The sequence below is a fragment of the Miscanthus floridulus genome, chromosome 19 (assembly GCF_019320115.1).
Source record: "Miscanthus floridulus cultivar M001 chromosome 19, ASM1932011v1, whole genome shotgun sequence".
In the NCBI taxonomy this organism is placed as follows: Eukaryota; Viridiplantae; Streptophyta; class Magnoliopsida; order Poales; family Poaceae; genus Miscanthus; species Miscanthus floridulus.
The window spans coordinates 30,668,417-30,695,040 of NC_089598.1; the positions used below are offsets into that span (position 1 = coordinate 30,668,417).

Sequence of the window (26,624 nt, forward strand, 5' to 3'; positions counted from 1 at the left end):
CGCCAGGCCGACGCCCTGCTTCCTCCGCCGCCCCGGCCGGCGAGAGCCCCCGCAGCGGCCACCAATCCGGCGCGGGCCGTCCCACCCCTGCCCTCTGCTACGCCCGACGGCCTGCCGGCGAGCGCCCACCCGTGTGCTTGCTCCGTCTGGTTGCTCCCTAGGGTTTGCGTGTGTGTGTGCGCGCACGAACGGGGAAGCAGAGAATGAATGGAACGAGTGGCTGACTGTTGACTAGAAAGAGTGATGGGCAAAAGAGTAATTTCAAGTCTATTGGGAGCCAACTCCGTTAGAATCAACTGCGAATTGACGGAAGTGGCACAAGGTAAAAGAAACTTCGGATCAGGGGTACTGAGCAACTTTTTCAAATTTCAATGGCACGTAGGGTTATTTTGATCTTTTTTTAAATGGCACGTAGGTAAAAACACCAAAATAAAATGCACACCGCCGCCTGCGGCGACACGCGCACGAAAAGGCATCGAACACATCCCTCTCGTGAGCGCGCACTGCTACCGACCTACCGTGCCGCAGTGTGATTACAGCTCGTCGCCCGAGGCGAACTCCGGCGTGCGCAACCCTAGCGCGGGCGTGGCGGCGCCGCCGGCGGTGCTAGGATGGCTCCGCCCGTGACGCCATGGTGAGGGGCTTGCGGCTCGGTGGCCGCGCGGGCCGCCGCGGCGAGGTGGTGCACCTGCCGCCGCGTCTCCGTCGCGCTCTGCGTGGGCAACCTCGTCGCCGCGCTGCTCGTGGCCCGCGCGCTCTACGCTCCTGGCTTCCTTCGCGTTTGCACCCAGACGTACGCTGTTTTCCCTATCCTCAGCTCACTGTTGGTCCATCCGCTTGTTCTGATCAAATTAATCTGCCAATTAAGTTCGTGCCTGTGGGTTTAGGCGGGGAGCTGAAGTATTCCAGGGAGCAGATGAGGTGGGTGGACGGAGTCGATCCGGATTCGCCCGCGAGGCTGAGCCCGTCGAGCTCATTGAAGCGGTATGGCTGTTCTACAGGAGCTCTTGTGTCTGGAATTCAGTTTGTTCAGGTGTTTCCATTGAAGCGGTGACAGCTTTTGAGACATTGGGTTTTGGTGTCTGGTGCGAGAAGGTGAAGAAGCTTGCGCAAATGCATCGCGAGGGGAAGAGAAGAGGCGAAGGGGGCTGCCGCTCGAGCTGAAGCAGAAAGTTTCGCTTGAGATTTTTGCAGAGGCTGCACGATTTGGGGGGAAATTCTAATACCACGGAACAACGAGGTTTGTATTTCTGTCATTTAGTATTTTTTTTGCGAGGCTGTCATTTAGTATTTAGTTGACTTACCAAGTTGGGAATTATGCCCGGTGCATCTGGATGGTTGCCTCTGCTGTTTTCAGTACTCAGGGCTGGAATGTCGTGCTCCTTTATAGTTCGTATAATCATGTGTCCATGTTGCTGTGGTTGACTGTACATAAACATACCTGCTTCTGGCTAGTTGGACCACTTACTAATCTGGTGCTTTGTTAGGCTCACGCCTATGTACCAGCTCTTAGATCTGAAAAAGATACATCGAGACGAGCTTTACCCGACCATTTCCTTTCTTCGATAAAGAGCAGAATATAGGTCCTTGTGGACTTTTCATGTTTCTTTATTTCTCTTTTCTCTTCTACTCCCCTCGGTCCTAAATTACAGGTCATTTTGGCTTTTTGTAGGTACGTAGCTTTGGCTTTCTAGTTACATAGCTTTTGCTATGCACCTAAATATACGGTATGGCTAGATACAAAGCGACCTATAATTTGGAATGGAGGGAGTACTTTGTTCCTGTAATTTCACACGAAAACAATAAATCCCATCCATGCTTTTGAGAACTATGGGCCATCATTTCTATGATAACCTTGTACACAAATTATTAAGCCAGGTTCTGGCAGCTTACAACTCCAGCGTACTTATTCATGGACTTGCCATTTACGCGCTGCTTCTTTTATTCTGGCTTGTTGTCCTCACTGGATTTTTTCTTCAAGTTTTGTTGATTTGTTGAAACCTTATTGGTTGGCATTCATTCTATTATTAGTCAATAGGACAAGACAAACTGTGATTTTCCTTTGTTTTTTTTATAAAGGTGCTTGTAAGATATGATTTAGTCTCGTATTTAGACAAATAATGACAGGGAAGTACCAAGCGATACTGATGTTTAGGAAAGTTTACTATTATCATAGTCATACTGAATTTCACACTACTTTCCCTTTTAGGGTTGTAGGTGAGACCTTTTCTTTAAAAGAAAGCTGATGGGGATATAGGTTAGACCGTTAGAAAAATCTAAAATTGTTTTCTGGTTGTGCATTTATCTGTACAAATATGTACCACTTAGTTATTAATTGCAAGGCTAATATATGTAGTGTTAGACATGATTTATTTAATATGTTTACTAACCTAAATAAAATCTTTTCCTTCCATTTTTCTAATATACGCCAGAAGCTGTAGAAGCATGGCGGTGTTGGGAAGCTTAAGTACATGAGAAGTACATCTACTAAGAATTTATCAAATGTTGGCCTCTCCAGTGAAGAATCAAGTATGTGAGCTTAGTTGAAGTTACTATGATGACATATTTGTACTTGTTTATTTTTTTAACATTTGTAATGTCCTATGATTCGATATTAGGGATGTTAAAGCGAGCCTTGGAGTTTAACTGGCAAATGCTATTGGAGGACATTGGTCTTTGGATACCTCCCACTATATATCATATCGAACATGATGACAAGCCTGAGAATGAACCAGAAGGTTATTTCGTTTACACTGTTCATGTTGCCAGCATTGTTGATTAGGTCTTACGGGTCATTAATCGTTACCAATTGTGCCGTGATTTTAAATTGCTCCAAGAGATAACAGACAATTGAATAATGGTTCTTGATTCATGTTAATGTTGCAGATGAAGAGATAATACCTGGTCCACCTTTGCCCCCTGAATGCAATACTGAACTGCATACTGATTATGGTGGCACTGCTGTTAGATGGGGCTTACACAATCACAAAGAAAGTGCCGCAGATTGCTGTCAAGCCTGTATAGATCAGGCTAAGAGGGCCAGACCAGGAGCTTTAAAGTGTAATATCTGGGTTTAACTGTCCGTCTGAGTATGGATGCTACTCGCCAGACAAATATGAACACAAACATCAAGAATGCTGGTTGAAGCAGGTATTTTCTGTTGTCTTCTATGTGTTAATGTGTATATTTAAGTACTTAACTGATATAAGAGAATAGACTTAGTCCAGCTCTCATGCATAGTTGGTGATGTCAGTTCATTATTACCAATTTGTCCTGTTTCCTGGGATAGTGACTTCCAAATTGTGTTATGTTTTGTTGCATATATGATACAAGTATTGGTTTTTTAACACGGTAGGGACACATGAAGTGTAGCTACTGGGCCTCTAACTTGGTTATCATGGTTTTTGGGCAGTGGATAGAGCAGGCAGCCGCAAGTGCAGCCGACACAATTCTGGTGGCCTGGCATTGAGTTATTTTTTCTTTTACTTGATAATACAGTCTTGTTCCATCGCTTAGTTAATAAATCAATATGTCCGCGGTATTGTACAACTGTTAGTGGAAACATGTTTTGTGTTGCGTGTTCAGGTTATCTGTTTCTTGGTGGCTCATTTGGCTGAATTGCTGATATAACACAAAATCTAGTTACTTGTAGAGGTACTTTGTATGGCACCCCCGACATCCAGGCCATGCTTGCGATTGCTAGGATTCGTTTTAATGGAAGTTTTCATGTTGGTATGGTGAAAATTTTCTACCGTGCAGTGGTGTTAAAATTTCTTACCATGCACTGGAATGTGTTTCATTATGGTTTCTGAAGCTCTCCAAAATTTTTGCGATGACTGATTTATGGATACCTCAGCTGGAACATTCCAGCGCTATCTATAGAAGTGGAACATTGACCAGGAAAAAAAAATGGAATCCATCATATATATGAAAGTGAAAAAATTATGCTGCAATAGTGTACACTTGAGTAGCCACTTTATTCTCCGTCTGAGTTTGATCGGGCCGATGGAAATGGATGGTCCAGATATCCAGGGTGCTATCTACCCAGGCACAAAAACTGCTCTCATGTTCAAAATATTCATGCCAGAAGTTGATTCTCTCCCCCTTTATACACGTTGGAGATCTAATGTTTGTACATGATGGTCTGAAACTATAAAATGCTATCTTTAGTTCTCTTGAATTTATTCTTTCATGACTTAACATTCATATTTTTGTATTTCTAAGTTTTGACCATGTGAGGAAATCTGAATGAATATTCAGGTTCTTTATTTAATAAACTCCCTTTAGATACTTAATAGTGAGATGCTGTTCTTGGACTCTTCCTTCCAAATGAAACTTCATGTTTTTTTCACGTTTGATCTAATGTAGTCATTGAAATCCTGGTATTCCATTCATATATATGTTATCAGAATGGATCCTGTTCCACCTGAGAAGTAATTTCGGCTGTATTGGTTTGTATTTCAGGCTGACCACCCTAGATTAAACTTCAAAGACCGGTACTCTGAGACATACAGAGATTCTCATCCGACTGCTCCTGTCGTTGTGCCATGGATGTCTGGTGTCATTACTGCATGAGCTGCCTGCTCACAGGAGCCCATTTCCAATGTGCAACCTCCCAACTGAACTCTCTACATTTTTTGCAAACTCAGAAAGCCATTTTTCTTTCCGTTCTTTAGTACCTAGACTTTAGGTTAGTCTACTTGATAGCTGAAGTTAGTCTGAGCTGGGGCGTGGGTGGTAGGATTTGGGTTATGCTGGTGGCTTACTCGTGAAATTATACAGAGTTAAATTAATTCTTTTGTTTTCTCTGTCTCATACTTTATTTCCCCTAGATCTGATAATATTTTGTTCTTTTCGTGCCCAGAACTCGTTGGTCATGGAAACTTTTACCTCTCATGTCTCTGTTGTTCTATCTGATAACTTCTTCTTTTTTGTAATTGAGTGCATATAATCATATACTTTTTTTATTAGGTGTGTCAGTGTGTATTTATGTTTGTGATTTTATGCAGGACGTCCTACACCACATATTATTAGGTGGGTTTTTGGTTCTATATCACAACTCTATTACTGGCCACACTTTTTACCATTATGTCTCACATGTCATAGGTACCTTTGTCAAACCGTGCCCTAAGGTGTGGCAAACAAATTGATAGGCACATCTTAGGCATATTTTGGCAGATATGTGTTGCAATGTGTGTACATCAATCAGTCATGCCCACAACTATATTCTACTTAAAACTGAAAACTAACTAACGCAGAAGCAAGCTCGAGAGAGCTCATATCATCTCAAACATTGGATCAGCACTTCAGTGCTTGCAGCTGTTTTCTCAAACCTTGATGCAGCGCAATGGGAGACGAGACAGTCTACGGGCAGGACACTTCAAGGCTGACTTGCTCAGAGACGGAGGAGTTTGCCTAGGGGTTTGGGTAAAATTGACTAGGCCACAGCGTTTTTTTGAACTATTGGATAAATGGGGTGATGGCTAACCTGCTGCATCCAGTGTGCCCGACTTGGACCAAAGTGTGTACGAGTAGATCGTATATCTCCAGACCACATTTGTCAACAAAATTGGCTTCGCTCCAAATGCAGTCGCATTATAGGAGGGTGCATTTGGGTGAATCTGATGAACATATACTCCTTTTCTCTCTGAATAATTCAATTTCTAGAATTGTTTTAACCCAAACTTTTTTATGTTTGACTAGTTTTTAAGAAAAAGGTACAAATATTTATGATACCAAATAATCATATTTTTAATAAGTCTTTTGGTGTACCTAATGATATTAATTTGATGTCATATCATAAATAAAAAGAGTTGACTTTGAGACAACTTTATGAATTGATTTATTCAGGGATGTTGGGAAATTTTTGTATTGCAATGCTGTTGCTAATTATCTATTGTCTATTATGATATTGCACTGCTTTGAAGTATTTGTGGGTGGTTCAATTCATCTGGTCCAAAACTATCGAACTAGTGGTTCAACCGGTTCTTTACAGTTGGACCAATGAACCAGCAAACCGATGCCCTCACCGGTTCAATCTCCAGTCCGGTTCTAATAACTATGCGTCTAATGGGATGTCACACCCCAAAATTTCCGTTTTGGGTCGTGAATAGAAATACTAAATAAAATAAAGGATTTAATACTTTTCTAAATTTTCCAATATTTATTCATTTCATTGTTAATATAAAGTGAGAAAACATGGCTTTATAAAACTTTATAAAGCTAATGTGATTTGTTTGTTACATTCATGCCTTTGCATTATTTTTATTGTTTGAAAAATGAATTTCTAAAACTCGACCCAACCAGGTCCTCTTCTTTTTTTTTTCTTTGGAAAATAAGCCTTCAAAAATTATGTTTCAAAACCAATTCAAGCTTGAGTCTAAAAAGTTAAAAAATGTATTTAAATGTGCTCATAAAAGCTATTTTTGATTCTCAAAATATGGTTTAAAAAGGATTCTCAAAATATATTTCGAAAAAATAAATATTGAAAATAGTTTTAAAAGGTAGATTTCTAAAATCATCTATAAAGTTGAGAGTTTTCAAATTTAAATGGTTTTAAAATAGTTTGGAAAAGCTGTTTGATCCTTTTCTAAAAAGATAAATCTCTTTTATCCTTTTCTCCCTTCTTTCTTTATTTTTGGCCCGTCCGTGCTCTTGGCATGCTAACTACACGCGCTACCGGCCTGCTCCGCAGTCCGCCCGCCGGCCCAGCTCCTGCCTCTCTTTGAAGCCCAGCAAAACGGTCCGTCTCCCACGGCCTTTCCTCTGCGCCCGCGTGCTCTCCCTGTTGCGCCAAGGCCAGCAGCAGTGCGCAGCCTCGGCCCACCCCGCCCCCGCCTGTCTCAGCTCCCTCGCGTGCGCGCCCCCGATACTGGGCCTCGGCCAGCAAAAGCAGCGGCAGCCGCCCCACAGCCCGCACCCCGCCTCTGTGCTGCTGCCCGGCGGGCCCCGCTCGTCAGACACAGCCACCCCGCTGCCTCGGTCGCGCAGCCGCTGGCAGGTGGCCCCCACGCGTCAGCGACAGTGGACGTCGTCCCCAACCTCCCGCACGAAGCGGACGACGCCTCCGCCGCCACCGCTCGTATCTCCTAGGCCCGCGCGCGCCCCGAGGTTGGCCGTGCCTACATATCGAGGCTCCCCAGTGCGCTGCGCCGCCTCAGAAACCCTAGCCGCCCCTAGCCCTAGCGCTCCCTAGCTCCCGCACGCAGCTGCCGTCCGCAGAGATCCCGCCGCCACCGATCTCCGCAGTGGCCGCATCCCCGTCGATAAGAACCGGCCCACGAGCTCCGCGCCGAGGTGAGGAAGCCGCCGGTATCGCTCTCGTCCTCCCTCTCCCTCTCTTCTGTGCGCGGTAGCTCGCCGAAGCCGCCGCCTTTACCCGAGCCGCCCAGCCGCATCGTTCGCCGTCTCCGGCCGCCGTTCGTCGGCGAGATCCACCCAGTGGAGTTCGCCGTGTCGAACTCCGCGCCTCTGTGCCACCCGCATGCCTGGCAGAGCCCCCTAGGGCCTGCGCCGCCGTCTTCCGGCGATGCTCCGCCGCGCCTTGCGTTCCACCACCGCGAGCAGAGGAGCTGGCTGCCGCCGCCGCCAAGCCGGCCGAGCCCAGCCTCTGGCCTGCCAGCAGCACCCCCTGCGCGCTGCCCGTCAGGCCGAGGCCGGCCACCCCACGGCCGCCGACCGCCCGACCCGCGCCCCTTCGCGCGCTGCCTCGCGCAGAGGCCGCCAACCGCCGTGGCCGCCGCCCCTTTTGCGGCCTGCAGCAGGCCGCCGCGCCGCTGGCCGCCACGGGCGAGCCCCGTGGGGTAGCGCCGCCGTCTGGCCGGCCGGGGAGCCCCTGGCCAGCTGCCCTCTCCCACGCCGAGGCCCCCTTCGTCTGCGTGAACGGTGCAACCATGGCCATGGGGAGGAGATGGATGGAGGTAGAATACGATGTGCCAGGTGCCTCGGCCGCCTCCAACAGCTTCACGACCTCTGCATCAGCCTCCTCGTCATCTTCTGGCAACACGTAGCCGTCGCTGACAGCCTCGAGGTTGATGGCGTAGTGCGAGGAGACGACGGCCAGGGCGCGCTTGACGCCCGTGTTGCAACGCCTCCCGGAGCCTCTCGTGGACGCGGCTGCTCAACGCAACCAGGCGGCTCCCAAGGGAGCTGGCTGATTGGACTCCTCGACGTCCAGGGCCTCGCAGGCGGTACGGACAGCGCTGCGCAGCGCCTCGTGCTCCCGGACCTCAACATCCAGCGCCGCTTGCGCTGCGACGGAGGCCTCAGCCGCCTGGGAGGCTTCTTTCTCTAGATCTACGTCGCGATAAGGGGTCAGGAGTCAAACGCGAACCAGGACAAAAAGAACAAGGAGCACGGTTCAAGCGGGAACTTACCCTCGGCCTTGCTCTTCCAGTCTAAGGCCTCGACCCGAGAGGCCTCGGCCGCCTTGGTAGCCTCTGCCAAGGCGACTTTCGTCGCCTGATGCTCGCTCTGCTCCGCACCCAGCTGCCCGCTATGACCTTGGCAGAGGCCGTCGCTTCTTGGGCCCGAGACCTGAAGGAGTCTCGCTCCTCCTCTAGTTCCTTGATCTTCTCCACCAGAGGGGCGGACTACTCCTTAGCCGTGGCCAACTCGGCCTGAATGTCAGCACAACGAAGGCGGAGGTCCTCCACTTCCGCACTCCACGTCGACAAAAGCCCCTGGGCATCGGCAAGCAGGCCCTTCTGCCGCCGGAGCTGGTCCCAGATATCCCTCTCATTTCGCAGGAACACCGATTTCCCAAGGGATCGGGTCTCGAGCTCCTAAGGAGGCAAAACAAAAAACGCACGTCAAACATTGCGAGGGGGCTCGGAGAGAAAACAACGCGGCACGAGAGAGGAAAGTACTTACTCGTGTGACACCGGGCAAGTCCCGCCCCATAATAGTCATCGCTGTCTGCAGCGACCGCACTGCCAGTTGGCGGTACTGCTCAAGGGTGTCCCAATGCCCCCCCTCTGCGGTATCTTCAAGGGCGAACACGGGCTCCCCCTCGGGGTCAGCCCGGTTCCGCCAGAAAACACGCGGGAAGTTCCACCCACGGGGCTCGGGCCGTAGCCGGACAAGAGCCGAACTCCCCTCGGCGGGATCTGGGACTGGCTGCTCCACGGTACTAGCCGCCTCGACGTCCGCCGCCTCCTTCCCATGGGAGGAATCATCAGACGAGATTGCCTGAACCAGGGGCGGTGCCAAAACTTGCTCCATCTCCATCGCCTCAGCCTCGACGGACCTGGGGGCTCTGCCTCCGTCGTCTCTACCTCGTCGGCCCCGGCGTCCACCGCCCTAACTTCGGAGGCCTTGGGGGCTCCGGCGTCACCCTCAATGGCCTCGGCAATGGTGGACGCCCCTAGCCTCATTCGCCCCAAGACCCACGACATCGTAGGGCGTGGGCTCCTCCTCCACTCGCTCCGCGGCCGCCTCGGCACCCTTTTCCTGGGCAGCCGCCTCCTCCGAAACGGCCCCACCCGATGCCGCGCCGCGCTGCGCGCCAGCCTGCGCCTCCGCTGCCTGATGGGCAGAGGAGCTAACATTCACCTTGAGCGCCTTACGGGGCGCCAAGGCGGGATCTTCCACCAGATGCGTCTGGCTGGAAGCAAGGACACTCCCAAGGTCAGCATGCGACCAAGGGGCAAACAAGAAGTAATACGGACTCCACCGGAAAAGACGCTTACCGCGAACGTGGATGCAGCCGCTTCAACACCGCCAGCCTCCTCTGCAACGGCGGCGGTGGTGGCAGCAGTGCGGCCTCGGTGTCCATCGGTGCCAGCTGGCCTCCGTTGGACCCCGGCACCTCCTCGACCCTTCGCGGAGACAATGGGGTCGCCCCCACCGTCGCTCGCTCCACCTCCACCGTTGAACCCATCGGGCCGACGGCACGCTCCTCCGACACCCGCGCCTCGGGCGTGTCGGCCTCGGCCCCGGGACGGGCCGCCACCGGCCCCGGGACACCTCCTCCTAGGAGCGTCAGGCTCCTTGCCGGCGCCCCGGGCACCATCTCCCTAATGTCGGGGAGGTGTTCCAGGCAGGCCGTCCCCACCTCGCGCCCGCCGCCCGTCGCCCGAAGAATCCGACACCGACGACGAGGGAGACGGCTCCAACGGGAGACCGTCGAGCTTCTGACGCCGGCGACGAGCGTCCAGCTTTTCGCGCGCAAGGAGCTTCTTCGTGCGCTTCGCCTCCTTGGCATCTTTCTTTTTCTTCTCCTCCTCGGTGCGCGCCCTGTTCACGGATCGCCGCCGGGCGTCCTCGGGAACGGGCGGTGGGGAGCCTCGCACGTCTCTTATCCCCTGCGGGAACGATGAAGTAAGACGACAGACAAAAAAGGCGGAAAACAAGAAGGCCGCGAAAGCCTCGGCGACATCCAACTTACCAGTGAAATGTGCCCCCGCGACGGGCGCATCGGAACGGCATCAAGTCGTCGAGCTTCGGCTTCCCAGTCTACCGCCTCTCTCACCCGACGCAGGGTCTCGTCGTCGGTAAGGGCGAAGGCGGACATCTTGATACCGGCGATCGGGTCGCTCGGCGTCATCTCGAACAGCCGCCGCCGCTGGGCCATTAGCAGGCAACACCCTCCGGCGGTGAAAGGCCGCCACGACCACGGCCGCCGAAAGGCCTGCGGTCACGCAGCTTCCCCAAGGCCCGCAAGAGCGGCTCCAACCTAGGCTGATCAGCCTTGATAACGCCGTATCCCCATTTCTCTGGTTGACTCTCTACAACCCGCCCGGTATAAGGAGGAAGTCCTCCGTCGTCGTTGCGGAGGTAGAACCAGCCGTCGTACCAACGACGGTTGGACGATGACAGCTGGGCCGGGATGTAGAGGGACTGCCGGTCTTGGCGCACATGAAGGGTGCAGCCGCCGGCCCTCTGCACCTTCCGGGCCCCCCTCGTTCCCCCCGGCTTGGTGGTGAACGTCGCCCGGAACAAGTGGAGCCACAACTCCCAGTGGGGAGCGATCCCCAAGTACCCCTCACAGACGGCGACGAAGATGGCCGCCTGCGCGATGGAGTTGGGGCTGAAATTGTGGAGCTCCACGCCATAGTAGTGCGGGAGCGCCCGCATGAAGTTATCCACCGGCGACCCGAGGCCTCGCTCGTGGAAGACGACGAAGCTCACCACGTAGCCGTCGCGCGGCCTCGGCTCCGACTCGTTCCCCGGAGCGATCCACTCCGGCTCGTCAGGGTCGGTGATCGGGCGAAGAAGACCGGCCTCCACGAGCGACTGCAGCTTCCCCTCGGTGACGTCAGACCGCTCCCAGGGATCCGCCGGGAGGAGGACGGGACCACCTGCCATCGCGCAGTGGAGGACGCTGCTACGACGGTAATCTCTCTCTCTCTCTTTCGTCCGGTCTCTCTCTCTCGCCCTTCTCCTCCCCGCTCTATGCTCTCAACGACGGCACGGAGGCAGCGAAAGCGAACGCGGAAAAGGTAAGGAGGGGGAGGGCGAGGCTCTTTGCGTATTTATACAGGGACGAGACGAAACCGCTGGGCGACGAAATCGGGGAAGTTTTCCCAAAAAATCCGCTGCGGTTACCCAGATCCGGTCTTACCGCCCACGCGCCCACTCCCTCCTCATTAATTGCACGTGCAGTTACGTCCCGTCGGCTGACGCCACGTCGCGTCCAACCGCAGCAGCAGCAGGCGCCGTTTCACCTCCCCGAAAAAGCCGCCTCAAAAGACGCGCCTGCCGTTGTTAGCCGTAGGGAGAGAGATAGCCCCCCACCCGATTCCTTTCAGGCAAAGGAACTGGGCACCGAGCCCGCTACGGTCCAGGGGTTCGAAGGCTGGGCCCTTAGGGGTTTCGACAGCCGCCCCAGGGCAACAGAGTCAGGGGCGACTACGGGCGAGCCTATGCGAGGCCGAGGCCCAAGCAAGCGAAACGCTTGGGACGCCCTGTGTTGCGTCCGAGACCGGCAGGGAGGTCTCCGAATGGGATCCCACCGTAGGGAGGCACCGAGCCACCGAGGCCCAGCGAACGGCCTCGGCACCCACTAGAGAAACCCTCCGGTACTCTTGGAGCGCGTCTCCGGACCGCTAGCCGACCCCCAGCGAACGGGGTACGGGCCTCCACTCGGACTCACCCGATAACAGCTCACCGGAAATGCCATCGCTCGCGCCCACCGAGGGTAGCGTGGCACATTCCACCCCTCCTTCCGAGCGAAAAGGAAGCGCGAGGGTCGAATAAAAAGTCAGGAGAATCCCTGACGGCCCTCCTGCTCCGCGCAGGGGCTAAGGGACTCTTCCTGCAAAACATTGCCGAGGCCCAGCGACTTGGGCTCGCACACGAGGGGGCTCGGCAAAACAAACCCTCCTTCCGAGCGAAAAGGAAGCGCGAGGGTCGTTCAAAAAGCCAGAAGAACTCCTGACGGCCCTCTTGCTCCGTGCAGAGGCTAGGGAGCTCCTTCTGCAAAAAGACGCCGAGACCCCGCGACCTAGGCTCGCACCCGAGGGGGGCTCGGCAGACAGACCCTCACGCGCGAGGGGCGAACCAAAAGCCAGGGGGACCTCTGACCGCTCTCTCGCTCCGTGCGAGAGACTCGGGGGCTCCTCCTGCAACTTTGCCGAGACCCAGCGGCTCAGGCTCGCACACGAGTGGGCTCGGCAAACAGCCCCCCGTCCGAGCGAAAAGGACGTGCGGGAGACGGACAAAAAAGTCGGGAGGACCCCTGACCGCCCTCTCGCTCCGTGCGAAGGCTCGGGGGCTCTTCCTGCACCCAAGATAAAGACAAGCGACCCTGAGCCCGTTACGGTCCAGGGGTTCGAAGGCTGGGCCCCCAGGGGTTTCGACAGCTGCCCCAGGGCAAAAGAGTCAGGGACGACTACGGGCAAGCCTGTACGAGCGCGCCCTGTGTCGTGTCCGAGACCGGCAGGGAGGTCTCCGAATGGGATCCCACCGTAGGGAGGCACCGAGCCACCGAGGCCCAGCGAACGGCCTCGGCACCCACTAGAGAAACCCGCCGGTATTCTTGGAGCGCGTCTCCGGACCGCTAGCCGACCCCCAGCGAACGGGGTACGGGCCTCCACTCGGACTTACCCGATAACAGCTCACCGGAAATGCCGTCGCTCGCGCCCACCGAGGGTAGCACGGCATCTTCCACCCCTCCTTCCGAGCGAAAAGGAAGCACGAGGGTCGTACAAAAAGCCGAGGGAACCCCTGACGGCCCTCTCGCTCCAGGCGGAGGCTAAGGGGCTCTTTCCGCAGCATCGTCGAGACCCTGCGCTCCGAACTCGCACCCACGGGCCCGGCAAACACAATAAAAACCCCTCACTCGAAAGAGAAAAAAGCCCCTGGAGAAGTGAAATCACTCCTCCAGGGCCTCGGGGGCTACACCCGGCGGGTGCGCTCGCGCGCACCCACCGAAACCTCGAGTACAAAACGCCATCCCGGCAGGAACTATCAAGAGCCAGTTCTCGTCAGAACCTCAGGGGGAGTGCCTCCACTCCCCCCAAGGCTCGGGGGCTACTGTCGGATACCTATGAGAAGGGGTACCCTAAGCAAGAACCAAAAAACGACTGCGTAGACTTCGTAAAAATCGAAACCAGCTAAACACCGCTGGCCTCGGCCGATTCTCCGACTCGCCCGAGGCCCCCTCACCGCTGACCTCGGGCGATCCCCCACCGAAGGCCTCGGCCGACCCCCTCCTGTCGCAGGCCTCGGCCGGGCCGCCGACCCTCCGTCTCGTGCGAGGCGGGCTCGGCAGCACTCTGCTGCCTCTTCCTTCACCCATCCCTCTGACAAAACGTCGTGTCGCATTAACTCAGCCAACTGCTGCCCCTGACGTCGGCCGCATGCTCGACACAGTACAGCGGAATGGCCGACGGGACAGGAGGCAGGACTGGGCAGGGGTTACCCGCCACTGTGCCAACCACTATGCACGTGGTTGGTGCCCATGCCTCACTGTGCTGCCGACTCCTGCTCCGAGAACAACGCAGCATGGGGAGCAATGTCTGGGATACTGTGGCCTCGGAATCAGTACCCAGGACCAATAATTCCCTCCGAGGCCTCGGCAGTTTGCTTCAGGGGCTCGGCAGCCTGAGGATCCATGTCCGCCGAGCCCCCACGCTGGCTCGGCCTCGGCATCTGCAGAGCCCGGCTCCCTACGACGTCATCGCACGATGACCAGCACGTCGGCGCCCTGCCATCCACGACGGGACTGTGCAGGGGTTACCAGCCACAGTGCTGCCTAAACTCCTGCACCAAGGACGAACACGACGTGGGGAGTCAGAACTGGGTTCCTGTGACCTCGGGACCAGCGAACTGACCGAGTTCCGCCTCGCCCGAGACTCCCGGTAGGGCCTCGGGCGAGCTGGCCATGCTCCGCCTCGTTCGAGGCCGGGCTCGTCCTGCAACCTCGTCGCCTCCGCCTCAAAAGTCGCTCTAGCAGGCTGTCGCATCCAATCAATGCGCCCAGTTGCACCCACTACGTAAGCCACGATCGGCAGTGCGCCGCGACAGGAGCGACGGGACAACGGTCAAATCGCCTTTTTACCATTCCCTTACTGACAATACAGGGTACCATATCCTGTAGACGCACGTTCCGTACTATTCCGCCTAGATCAACTACGACGATGGCCGCCAAGACCCCGCATTGCCGCCTGCAAAGGCCTCAGCGCAGCAGGTCTCGGCACAACCGACCACAGCAGCCACCAGGTCTCGGCACTTCACCAAGTCAACAAAAGTACAGGAGCGCAGCATGTCGTCGGCCTGGAGACCATACCGACTAGACACCGACGGGAACTCCCACGACGCCGTGCTGCTCCGGGGAGCAGAATACGTCAGCAAATAGTAAACTTCTCATGTACTTCTGGCTTCCTCCTTGTGGCTATAAAAGCAGGTAGCCGGTACCATCCCAAAAGGGGAGGGCAACGAACGGAAAGACGAACCCCCCAATAGAACTACACGCTTCCACGCTGCTTGAGAACAACGCCTTAAGCAGCCCGCACTACCTCCGCCGAGACCTGGGGCTAGCCCCCTCTCTCACCTAGCTTGTAACCCCCTACTACGAGCACTCCGGTGCAAGGAATACAAGATCGATCTCTCAGACTGGACGTAGGGCCTCGATTGCCTGAACCAGTATAAACTTTGTGTCTCTTTGCATTACCATCCGGGATTAGGGGCACGCAGCACAAATTCACTCGTTGGTTGAGGGACCCCCGGTTCCAAAACACCGACACCGTGTAGGGACACGAGGAGACGTAGACTTCGAAGACCTGCTCTCCCGACGTCGATGACACGTCAACGATGAGATTGGGAAAACGGCGGCAACGCAACATAGTGTAAGAGGAGAAGATAAATTGTATGTACTGAAGACGACGTCTGGTCCGATATATATACACGTCGTGTGTGTAATTAGCCGCGCAATCACAACATTAAGATGATTGATCTGCCGTTAGTTGACTATAGCAATTAGAGCAATCACCATTAATACACTGAGGACGACGTCTCATCCAGATATATACACGCATCGTAGGTATGGATAGTAATTAGCTGCGCAATCACAACATTAAGTTAATTGACATGCCCTTAGTCGACTATACGCTATAGCAATTAGAGCAATCACCATTAATGTGAGAATAATTGCTTAACAAAATAAGGCAGCGCAAAATTTCTCCATGTGCATGCAAAAAATATCGAGTGAAAAGGTCTAAGAGAGAAATCGCCAGACCATTCACGTGTATGTCGCGCTCACGCCCTATTGCATCGCCACGTATGTTTCTTCCTTTTTATCTCCTCAATAGTTTAAAACAGTTAGAGACAACTCATCATATCATATATGTGCGAGTATGCTTTTAGAATTTATTTGAAATTTTTATTTAGACCAGGCCAAATTTCCGACACAGCCCACCTCCCACTCCTGCAGGCCCCCGGTGGCGCGGCGGCGGAGAGCGCGATTCCGCGACGCCAAGGGCCCCCGTGGTTCTATTCTGCCCGCCTGCCTCCCTCTCATAATAGTCTCATCCCTTTTATTTTTTTCTTTGAATCGCTAAGGGCCATTGGATTCGATTTGAACGCCTGTGATGCCGGAAAAGTCAACAGCGCGTCACTTACTAGAGGCAAGTTACCGGATCTGCCTCCCAAGAGCCCAGAGCCCAGAGCCCACCGGAGACCGGACTGAGCCCAACCCCGCAGGCAAAGATGGCGGACGTCAGCGGCAGCGGCTTCGGGGGCCGGCGCCCGCCGGGGCTGCTGGCGAACGCGGCGAAGCGCAAGGAAGGGTTCGTGCAGCTGTTCCTGATGGCGGGCGTCTTCATGATGAGCCTGCGGTCCCTGGGCCAGAAGCACCGCCTGAACGACCTCGCCGTCGACAACGCCGACCTCCGCCGCGAGCGCGAGGACCTTTCCCACCGCATGCGGGACCTCCAGGACGCTCTCCGCAGGGAGGCGGACGACGACTCGTCCGGCGCCCTCGCGTCCCACCTCCGCCGCATCTTCACCGCCCACCCTGCGCCCGCCGCCGCCGCCGAGGAGCAGTAGCGGGCTCCATTGAGAAATTTTCTCCGCGTTTTGTTCTCCGGTCGTGTGCTCGCATGTGTAGCGGTGAGGTCGTGGCCTCTTCTTTAATTTTCTTGTTGCTGCCTCACGATCCATGGCAGCGCACGCGATGTGTTTGTGGAAATGCCGCAGTGCAGACAATTTGACTGAAAGTGTTTCTACCTGGAGACGCATGTTGAGACATTAAAACTTATTCGTGTTTCAGTGTGATCAATGCTCCTCTTATTTGTGTCCTGTTTTGTTAACTTGCGGTGTTTGAGTTCTGTTATGTGCTTCATGTACTGGCTTAATGGAGGAGAAAGAGCCCTCGCCGTCTCTGTTCATTCGACGGTAACCTGCCACACACAGTTCACCGGGAACGTCTCCAGTCTCCAGCGTGTCCACTCCGCTCGCCGTCGGCATTGCAGCTAATTTTCGCAGGTGCCGTACGCCACTGAACAGCTCGGTTAGTAGGCAATCCACCTGACGCACGGCGGTTTGTTCGCCCTTCCGGCAGGCGGCAACGGCAGTGAGACCGGGCCGATGATTAAGCAAGCGCGTTTCGCGTATCCGTCGCGGCGTCGCGCGCGCATATACATCTCGCTGTCGAATGGCGAGGCCGGACCGCCGGAGCACTTGCGGACTAGACGGTCTGAGGCAGTTGGCACCTCAAAAACTCCAGTAGCAAATGCTTCCGGGCAGCAGGCACCCATGCGGCCATGCTCATTTGATCTGCTCAGTGGTGAATGCGGCTGTCAAGCTGGGCTGAAATGGGGTGGTAACGCTGGCGGCAATGCTGGGCGCCTGGTCTTGTAGTAGCAGCAGAAGTGACATGGGCCAGAAACCGGACAGGCCCACGCGAAAGGCCGAAGGCCGAAGCCATGGCAGTAGGAATGCGATCCGCGAGCTAACTGGTGCGGGTTGAAGGTACAATAGTTCACTTTTTCCTCCTCAAGCTTCACGGTTCACCCATGGGTAAGGGCTTCCACTCAAAAAAAAAAAACATGGGTAGGACGCCCCCTGTGTAAAGAGAAATACTCTTTCTTCCGTCCCATAAAAAGAGTCACTACATTATCTGTGCTGGTCAAACTTTTAAAGTTAGGCTAAATTTATAAAAAAAATATTAGCAACATCTACATCTAAATAAATTTATGCTAGTTCCAAAAGCACTGTTTATGGATGAAAGTTACTGTTCATGGCTGATTTCCTCTCACAAATTTCTCCAGATTCCTTCAAATTTCTCCAAACGAACGGGGCCATTGTGGAGGTGAAATGCAATTCTACGAGTGCTGTCACGGATACACTTGGATGTCATGCTTTGCCGCTCGATGCCAAGACACCGATTTAGCTAGAATATACTCCCTGGCGTCTACTCAAGAATACAACTATAGTATTCCTGCCAGTCAAACCGACAAAGTTTTGCAAATATTATTAGCATTTATATCTTTAAATAAATCTATTATAAATATTCCATACCTAATATAATGATATTTATTTTTTATCATGAATGTTAGTAGTTTTATATAATTTTAGTTAAAATTTAAAATTGTTTGTCGAAGAGAGAATTGCATTTTTTCTTTTACGGAGGGAGCAAGTCACACCTTACTTTTTCTTACCTCTGCTGACGTAGTACCTTACTTTTTCTTACCTCTGCTGACGTAGTAAAATGCAGAGCAAAATGAACACTGCATTTCTGCCACATTTCGAAGCCCCACAAAAATGGCTTCTGACGCAGCAACAACTACTCATAAAAAAGTTGGCTTTCCGACGCAGTAACGACTAATTGGTCATTAGACAGCTATAATAATAGTACTACTACTCCAAAATAATCTACGACGGAACATTCCAACATCTCAGGCTCTATTCTACCGAGTCAATCAGCTTCAGATTCTTACGGTAAACAATGACTAATCCTACCGAACGTAAACAGTGACCTGTGAACCGGTGTGCGGGCGGGCCACGAAGATCGGAAGATCGATCCATGGCACCTGCAGCTCAGCTTCCGCTCCGACCCACCTGTCGGCAGTCGGAGATCTGGAGTAGGTGAAGGTCCAGCCGTCCAGCGAGTGGCGTCACCGGTTCAGCTCCCCGGTCAAGTTACCGTCCAAGACTCCAAGCCGCTTCCCAAACGGCCAGCCCCAAAAATAAAAGAGTCAATTCCCTCAGTGCCATTCAAAATTTCTGGGCTTCCCTCAAAGCCATTGAAATTTTCCTTCTCCCTCAAGTGCCATCAAATGAAAATTTCGTTTCCCCAGTTGCCATTCCGTTGGTTCCCAGTTACGTGGCTGTTAGGTTCCATGCAGAAATGACGATTTTACCCTCCGAGTCACAGTACAATTTTGCTATGTTTCCCTGGATGCCATTGCACCATATTTTCATGCATTCCCGTAGGTACCATTGCACTGAATATTTATTCATTCCAAATCTAACAGCAAGTGTACATATATATATTTGACAAAAAAAGAGAATAAAAATACATGTATAACACATTTACTACTATATAGACAAGGCAAGCATTTAATTGGTCATTCAATGCACATGGATGACACATAATTTAAGCATAACAATGGTTCAGGCGCCTCAAGATGACACATTACATTGCATTAGTCTTGCACATCATCATTACATCATATATGGGCCTTGTTTAGATTACCCCAAAATTCCAAGTTTTTTCACTCTCTCTCCATCACATCAATTTTTAGCCACTTGCATGGAGCATTAAATGTAGGTAAAAAAAAAACTAATTGCACAGTTTAGTTGGAAATCACGAGATGAATCTTTTGAACTTAGTTGGTCCACGATTGGACAATATTTACCAAATAAGACGAAAGTGCTACTATTCATCGGGTTGAAATTTTTCTCAATCTAAACAAGGCCATGGTCCAAGATGGTACTGATAGCCAACAATTTACAATACCAGAAAGAGCATTACAGTTGTGCTCACAAGCAAAATTAGATGAGTATTAGTTCTTCATCAACGAAGCCACAATTCTAAGAGCAATGAAGCCACAATTCTAATACATAATAACAGTTTGAGTTTCAGGCTCAAACAAAGTATATGCAGCTCACATGCAGCTTACAAAATCAGCAAAATAAGCCTCCATACCTAGATATTCAGTCTAGGATTTTTCTCTTGCTTCTAGTGCCCATTGTAGGACTTTCTGTAGTCTTGCTTCTAGTGCACATTGCACGACTATTAGGTGTCACCAATTCTTTCTCCTTCTTTGACATCCCTGTGGCCTTTGCCTTCTTTGCACTTAGTTTTGCTGGTTCCTTTCTCTTCTTTTGTAGGCTTGGAGGTAGCAGGTGGTGGCAGAGTAGTGTCACTAGAAGGAAATTGTATGGAGAGTACCTCAGGTTGGCTAGAACCACATGCAGACCTACACATGCATTTATCTTAATTATAAATTCAGCAAAGAACAAAAGATGTGAAGAATTAACATAATGTACATAAACTTACTTTGAAGTTTTTCCAGAACTCAAGTTATTTGAGCACCCTTGGCTGCATCACAAGTTGCAATTTAGGTGGAGTGGGTTTTGAAGTATAACAAAAAAAAATAACAATTTGTGTATCCACGTACTTACCTAGGAGGAAAATACATCGGAGTGGGTCCTGAAGTAGAACCAGCAGGTACAATACTCATATCTGGTGATTCTTGGATAGCTTCATTCTTTTTCTTCTTCTTCCTTGGTGAGCCCCTGCATGCACAATAATATTAGTGTCATATATATATGAGTGTACCACACGCTTAAAGCCATTGCTCCCCTTCACACAAACCTCTGCAACATGTGGTGAGCATGCAGTTATATCCATCTCCAAATTGAAACTCTCCTCCTTTAACCTCTTTTTGATGTGTACAGTTTGCAGTTAATAATCCCAGAACCATTTTACCCCAACTTTACCACACGTGTTAAGATGAACTGGTCATAGATGAACTGCATATGTAGCTGATTTACTGCATAGGTGTTAGATGATAAATTTGTTATATTGCAAAGGGGGAAACATCTATCTCTGCTTTTAGTCAAGAGCGGTCAAATGGGTGATTAACAAACTCGTGCATTGTAGCTGGCTATGATTACAAATCCTGGCCACAGCCTACCAGTGATGACTGGTTAACTGAATAGAAATACATGTGTCCTGAAAATCTGTGGCCTAACTATTGAATATTGGCAAAAATGATTTGCTCCATCCTCCAACGCTTTGCTCTGATAAAACTGCGAAGGTAGAACACATGACAAAAGAGACAACTGTGGAATTCTAAAAAAGGAGACAAGTGTGTGGTACTAGTTAATTCAGGAATAGTAGTAGTTGGCAAGTGGAACATTGTGTCAGACATGCAATTTCTCAATAGCTGTTTCGCGGAGCATTCGTGGTCGGACCAGATCGTCGGCCGCGAAAACCGGTCGAGGATGTAGGGGGAATAATTAAGCCTAACATTACCGTGGCCTCCCCGCGCGAAGTAGAAGGCAAGCAGCGCCCGACGGCCCACCTCCTCGAGTGCCGCGTTGGCTGTTTCCTCCGCCGCCAGGCCGACGCCCTGCTTCCTCCGCCGCCCCGGCCGGCGAGAGCCCCCGCGCGGCCACCAATCCGGCGCGGGCCGTCCCACCCCTGCCCTCTGCTACGCCCGACGGCCTGCCGGCGAGCGCCCCCCGTGTGCTTGCTCCGTCTGGTTGCTCCCTAGGGTTTGCGTGTGTGTGTGCGCGCACGAACGGGGGAAGCAGAGAATGAATGGAACGAGTGGCTGACTGTTGACTAGAAAGAGTGATGGGCAAAAGAGTAATTTCAAGTCTAGTTGGGAGCCAACTCCGTTAGAATCAACTGCGAAATTGACGGAAGTGGCACACAGGTAAAAGAAACTTCGGATCAGGGTACTGAGCAACTTTTTCAAATTTCAATGGCACGTAGGGTATTTTGATCTTTTTTTAATGGCACGTAGGTAAAAACCCCAAAATAAAATGCACCGCCGCCTGCGGCGACACGCGCACGAAAAGGCATCGAACACATCCCTCTCGTGAGCGCGCACTGCTACCGACCTACCGTGCCGCAGTGTGATTACAGCTCGTCGCCCGAGGCGAACTCCGGCGTGCGCAACCCTAGCGCGGGCGTGGCGGCGCCGCCGGCGGTGCTAGGATGGCTCCGCCCGTGACGCCATGGTGAGGGGCTTGCGGCTCGGTGGCCGCGCGGCCGCCGCGGCGAGGTGGTGCACCTGCCGCCGCGTCTCCGTCGCGCTCTGCGTGGGCAACCTCGTCGCCGCGCTGCTCGTGGCCCGCGCGCTCTACGCTCCTGGCTCCTTCGCGTTTGCACCCAGACGTACGCTGTTTTCCCTATCCTCAGCTCACTGTTGGTCCATCCGCTTGTTCTGATCAAATTAATCTGCCAATTAAGTTCGTGCCTGTGGGTTTAGGCGGGGAGCTGAAGTATTCCAGGGAGCAGATGAGGTGGGTGGAGGAGTCGATCCGGATTCGCCGCGCGGCTGAGCCCGTCGAGCTCATTGAAGCGGTATGGCTGTTCTACGGAGCTCTTGTGTCTGGAATTCAGTTTGTTCAGGTGTTCCATTGAAGCGGTGACAGCTTTTGAGACATTGGGTTTTGGTGTCTGGTGCGAGAAGGTGAAGAAGCTGCGCAAAGCATTCGCGAGGGAAGAGAAGAGGCGAAGGGGGCTGCCGCTCGAGCTGAAGCAGAAAGTTTCGCTTGAGATTTTGCAGAGGCTGCACGATTTGGGGGGAAATTCTAATACCACGGAACAACGAGGTTTGTATTTCTGTCATTTAGTATTTTTTTTGCGAGGCTGTCATTTAGTATTTAGTTGACTTACCAAGTTGGAATTATTGCCCGGTGCATCTGGATGGTTGCTCTGCTGTTTTCAGTACTCAGGCTGGAATGTCGTGCTCCTTTATAGTTCGTATAATCATGTGTCCATGTTGCTGTGGTTGACTGTACATAAACATACCTGCTTCTGGCTAGTTGGACCATTACTAATCTGGTGCTTTGTTAGGCTCACGCCTATGTACCAGCTCTTAGATCTGAAAAAGATACATTGAGACGAGCTTTACCCGACCATTTCCTTTCTTCGATAAAGAGCAGAATATAGGTCCTTGTGGACTTTTCATGTTTCTTTATTTCTCTTTTCTCTTCTACTCCCTCGGTCCTAAATTACAGGTCATTTTGGCTTTTGTAGGTACGTAGCTTTGGCTTTTCTAGTTACATAGCTTTTGCTATGCACCTAAATATACGGTATGGCTAGATACAAAGCGACCTATAATTTGGAATGGAGGGAGTACTTTTTCCTGTAATTTCACACGAAAACAATAAATCCCATCCATGCTTTTGAGAACTATGGGCCATCATTTCTATGATAACCTTGTACAAAAATTATTAAGCCAGGTTCTGGCAGCTTACAACTCCAGCGTACTTATTCATGGACTTGCCATTTACGCGCTGCTTCTTTTATCTGGCTTGTTGTCCTCACTGGATTTTTTCTTCAAGTTTTGTCTGATTTGTTGAAACCTTATTGGTTGGCATTCATTCTATTATTAGTCAATAGGACAAGACAAACTGTGATTTCCTTTGTTTTTTTTATAAAGGTGCTTGTAAGATATGATTTAGTCTCGTATTTAGACAAATAATGACAGGGAAGTACCAAGCGATACTGATGGTTTAGGAAAGTTTACTATTATCATAGTCATACTGAATTTCACACTTACTTTCCCTTTTAGGGTTGTAGGTGAGACCTTTTCTTTAAAAAGAAAGTGATGGGGATATAGGTTAGACCGTTAGAAAAATCTAAAATTGTTTTCTGGTTGTGCATTTGATCTGTACAAATATGTACCACTTAGTTATTAATTGCAAGGCTAAATATATGTAGTGTTAGACATGATTTATTTTATATGTTTACTAACCTAAATAAAATCTTTTCCTTCCATTTTTCTAATATACGCCAGAAGCTGTAGAAGCATGGCGTGTTGGGAAGCTTAAGTACATGAGAAGTACATCTACTAAGAATTTATCAAATGTTGGCCTCTCCAGTGAAGAATCAAGTATGTGAGCTTAGTTGAAGTTACTATGATGACATATTTGTACTTGTTTATTTTTTTAACATTTGTAATGTCCTATGATTCGATATTTAGGGATGTTAAAGCGAGCCTTGGAGTTTAACTGGCAAATGCTATTGGAGGACATTGGTCTTTGGATACCTCCCACTATATATCATATCGAACATGATGACAAGCCTGAGAATGAACCAGAAGGTTATTTCGTTTACACTGTTCATGTTGCCAGCATTGTTGATTAGGTCTTACGGGTCATTAATCGTTACCAAATTGTGCCGTGATTTTAAATTGCTCCAAGAGATAACAGACAATTGAATAATGGTTCTTGATTCATGTTAATGTTGCAGATGAAGAGATAATACCTGGTCCACCTTTGCCCCCTGAATGCAATACTGAACTGCATACTGATTATGGTGGCACTGCTGTTAGATGGGGCTTAACACATCACAAAGAAAGTGCCGCAGATTGCTGTCAAGCCTGTATAGATCAGGCTAAGAGGGCCAGACCAGGAGCTTTAAAGTGTAATATCTGGGTTTACTGTCCGTCTGAGTATGGATGCTACTCGCCAGACAAATATGAACACAAACATCAAGAATGCTGGTTGAAGCAGGTATTTTCTGTTGTCTTCTATGTGTTAATGTGTATATTTAAGTACTTAACTGATATAAGAGAATAGACTTAAGTCCAGCTCTCATGCATAGTTGGTGATGTCAGTTCATTATTACCAAATTTGTCCTGTTTCCTGGGATAGTGACTTCCAAATTGTGTTATGTTTGTTGCATATATGATACAAGTATTGGTTTTTTAACAACGGTAGGACACATGAAGTGTAGCTACTGGGCCTCTAACTTGGTTATCATGGTTTTTGGGCAGTGGATAGAGCAGGCAGCGCAAGTGCAGCCGACACAATTCTGGTGGCCTGGCATTGAGTTATTTTTTCTTTTACTTGATAATACAGTCTTGTTCCATCGCTTAGTTAATAAATCAATATGTCCGCGGTATTGTACAAACTGTTAGTGGAAACATGTTTGTGTTGCGTGTTCAGGTTATCTGTTTCTTGGTGGCTCATTTTGGCTGAATTGCTGATATAACACAAAATCTAGTTACTTGTTTGTATGGCACCCCCGACATCCAGGCCATTGCTTGCGATTGCTAGGATTCGTTTTAATGGAAGTTTTCATGTTGGTATGGTGAAAATTTTCTACCGTGCAGTGGTTAAAATTTCTTACCATGCACTGGAATGTGTTTCATTATGGTTTCTGAAGCTCTCCAAAATTTTTGCGATGACTGATTTATTGGATACCTCAGCTGGAACATTCCAGCGCTATCTATAGAAGGTGGAACATTGACCAGGAAAAAAAAATGGAATCCATCATATATATGAAAGTGAAAAAATTATGCTGCAATAGTGTACACTTGAGTAGCCACTTTATTCTCCGTCTGAGGTTGATCGGGCCGATGGAAATGGATGGTCCAGATATCCAGGGTGCTATCTACCCAGGCACAAAAACTGCTCTCATGTTCAAAATATTCATGCCCAGAAGTTGATTCTCTCCCCCTTTTATACACGTTGGAGATCTAATGTTTGTACATGATGGTCTGAAACTATAAAATGCTATCTTTAGTTCTCTTGAATTTATTCTTTCATGACTTAACATTCATATTTTTGTATTTCTAAGTTTTGACCATGTGAGGAAATCTGAATGAATATTCAGGTTCTTTATTTAATAAACTCCCTTTAGATACTTAATAGTGAGATGCTGTTCTTGGACTCTTCCTTCCAAATGAAACTTCATGTTTTTTTCACGTTTGATCTAATGTAGTCATTGAAATCCTGGTATTCCATTCATATATATGTTATCAGAATGGATCCTGTTCCACCTGAGAAGTAATTTCGGCTGTATTGGTTTGTATTTCAGGCTGACCACCCTAGATTAAACTTCAAAGACCGGTACTCTGAGACATACAGAGATTCTCATCCGACTGCTCCTGTCGTTGTGCCATGGATGTCTGGTGTCATTACTGCATGAGCTGCCTGCTCACAGGAGCCCATTTCCAATGTGCAACCTCCCAACTGAACTCTCTACATTTTTTGCAAACTCAGAAAGCCATTTTTCTTTCCGTTCTTTAGTACCTAGACTTTAGGTTAGTCTACTTGATAGCTGAAGTTAGTCTGAGCTGGGGCGTGGGTGGTAGGATTTGGGTTATGCTGGTGGCTTACTCGTGAAATTATACAGAGTTAAATTAATTCTTTTGTTTTCTCTGTCTCATACTTTATTTCCCCTAGATCTGATAATATTTTGTTCTTTTCGTGCCCAGAACTCGTTGGTCATGGAAACTTTTACCTCTCATGTCTCTGTTGTTCTATCTGATAACTTCTTCTTTTTTGTAATTGAGTGCATATAATCATATACTTTTTTTATTAGGTGTGTCAGTGTGTATTTATGTTTGTGATTTTATGCAGGACGTCCTACACCACATATTATTAGGTGGGTTTTTGGTTCTATATCACAACTCTATTACTGGCCACACTTTTTACCATTATGTCTCACATGTCATAGGTACCTTTGTCAAACCGTGCCCTAAGGTGTGGCAAACAAATTGATAGGCACATCTTAGGCATATTTTGGCAGATATGTGTTGCAATGTGTGTACATCAATCAGTCATGCCCACAACTATATTCTACTTAAAACTGAAAACTAACTAACGCAGAAGCAAGCTCGAGAGAGCTCATATCATCTCAAACATTGGATCAGCACTTCAGTGCTTGCAGCTGTTTTCTCAAACCTTGATGCAGCGCAATGGGAGACGAGACAGTCTACGGGCAGGACACTTCAAGGCTGACTTGCTCAGAGACGGAGGAGTTTGCCTAGGGGTTTGGGTAAAATTGACTAGGCCACAGCGTTTTTTTGAACTATTGGATAAATGGGGTGATGGCTAACCTGCTGCATCCAGTGTGCCCGACTTGGACCAAAGTGTGTACGAGTAGATCGTATATCTCCAGACCACATTTGTCAACAAAATTGGCTTCGCTCCAAATGCAGTCGCATTATAGGAGGGTGCATTTGGGTGAATCTGATGAACATATA

General features: G+C 50.2%; 3 protein-coding genes and 1 pseudogene across 5 annotated transcripts; 3 read left to right on the top strand and 1 right to left on the bottom strand.

Annotated features, from left to right (window-relative positions):
* The first annotated feature begins 616 nt into the window (after positions 1 to 616).
* On the top strand, positions 617 to 5,637 carry LOC136529124 (uncharacterized; annotated as a pseudogene).
* Positions 5,638 to 15,927: 10,290 nt separating this feature from the next.
* LOC136529587 (uncharacterized) lies at positions 15,928 to 16,733 on the top strand. Its single transcript, XM_066522663.1, has one exon. It carries the CDS (start codon positions 16,150 to 16,152, stop codon positions 16,486 to 16,488), a length of 339 nt encoding a protein of 112 aa, XP_066378760.1. The 5' UTR covers positions 15,928 to 16,149; the 3' UTR covers positions 16,489 to 16,733.
* A 2,635-nt stretch (positions 16,734 to 19,368) lies between these two features.
* On the bottom strand, positions 19,369 to 21,182 carry LOC136528801 (uncharacterized). 2 transcript variants are annotated; one of them, XM_066521787.1, is made up of 5 exons: positions 20,927 to 21,182; positions 20,264 to 20,441; positions 20,071 to 20,184; positions 19,946 to 19,987; positions 19,369 to 19,865 (listed from the first exon to the last, which is right to left on the bottom strand). In XM_066521787.1, the coding sequence occupies exons 2-5, from the start codon at positions 20,272 to 20,274 to the stop codon at positions 19,682 to 19,684; spliced, it is 351 nt and encodes a 116-aa protein (XP_066377884.1). In that variant the 5' UTR covers positions 20,275 to 20,441; positions 20,927 to 21,182; the 3' UTR covers positions 19,369 to 19,681. The 2 variants fall into 2 exon arrangements, with proteins under 2 accessions (XP_066377884.1, XP_066377883.1); XM_066521786.1 differs by having other exon boundaries at positions 20,264 to 21,182.
* A 280-nt stretch (positions 21,183 to 21,462) lies between these two features.
* On the top strand, positions 21,463 to 26,244 carry LOC136527594 (uncharacterized). Of its 2 annotated transcripts, none has more exons than XM_066520376.1 (7): positions 21,463 to 21,796; positions 21,891 to 21,985; positions 22,095 to 22,236; positions 23,427 to 23,522; positions 23,613 to 23,732; positions 23,882 to 24,144; positions 25,454 to 26,242. In XM_066520376.1, exons 1-7 carry the CDS (start codon positions 21,637 to 21,639, stop codon positions 25,562 to 25,564), a joined length of 987 nt encoding a protein of 328 aa, XP_066376473.1. In that variant the 5' UTR covers positions 21,463 to 21,636; the 3' UTR covers positions 25,565 to 26,242. The 2 variants fall into 2 exon arrangements, with proteins under 2 accessions (XP_066376473.1, XP_066376474.1); XM_066520377.1 differs by having other exon boundaries at positions 21,664 to 21,796; positions 21,872 to 21,985; positions 25,454 to 26,244.
* Positions 26,245 to 26,624: the final 380 nt, after the last annotated feature.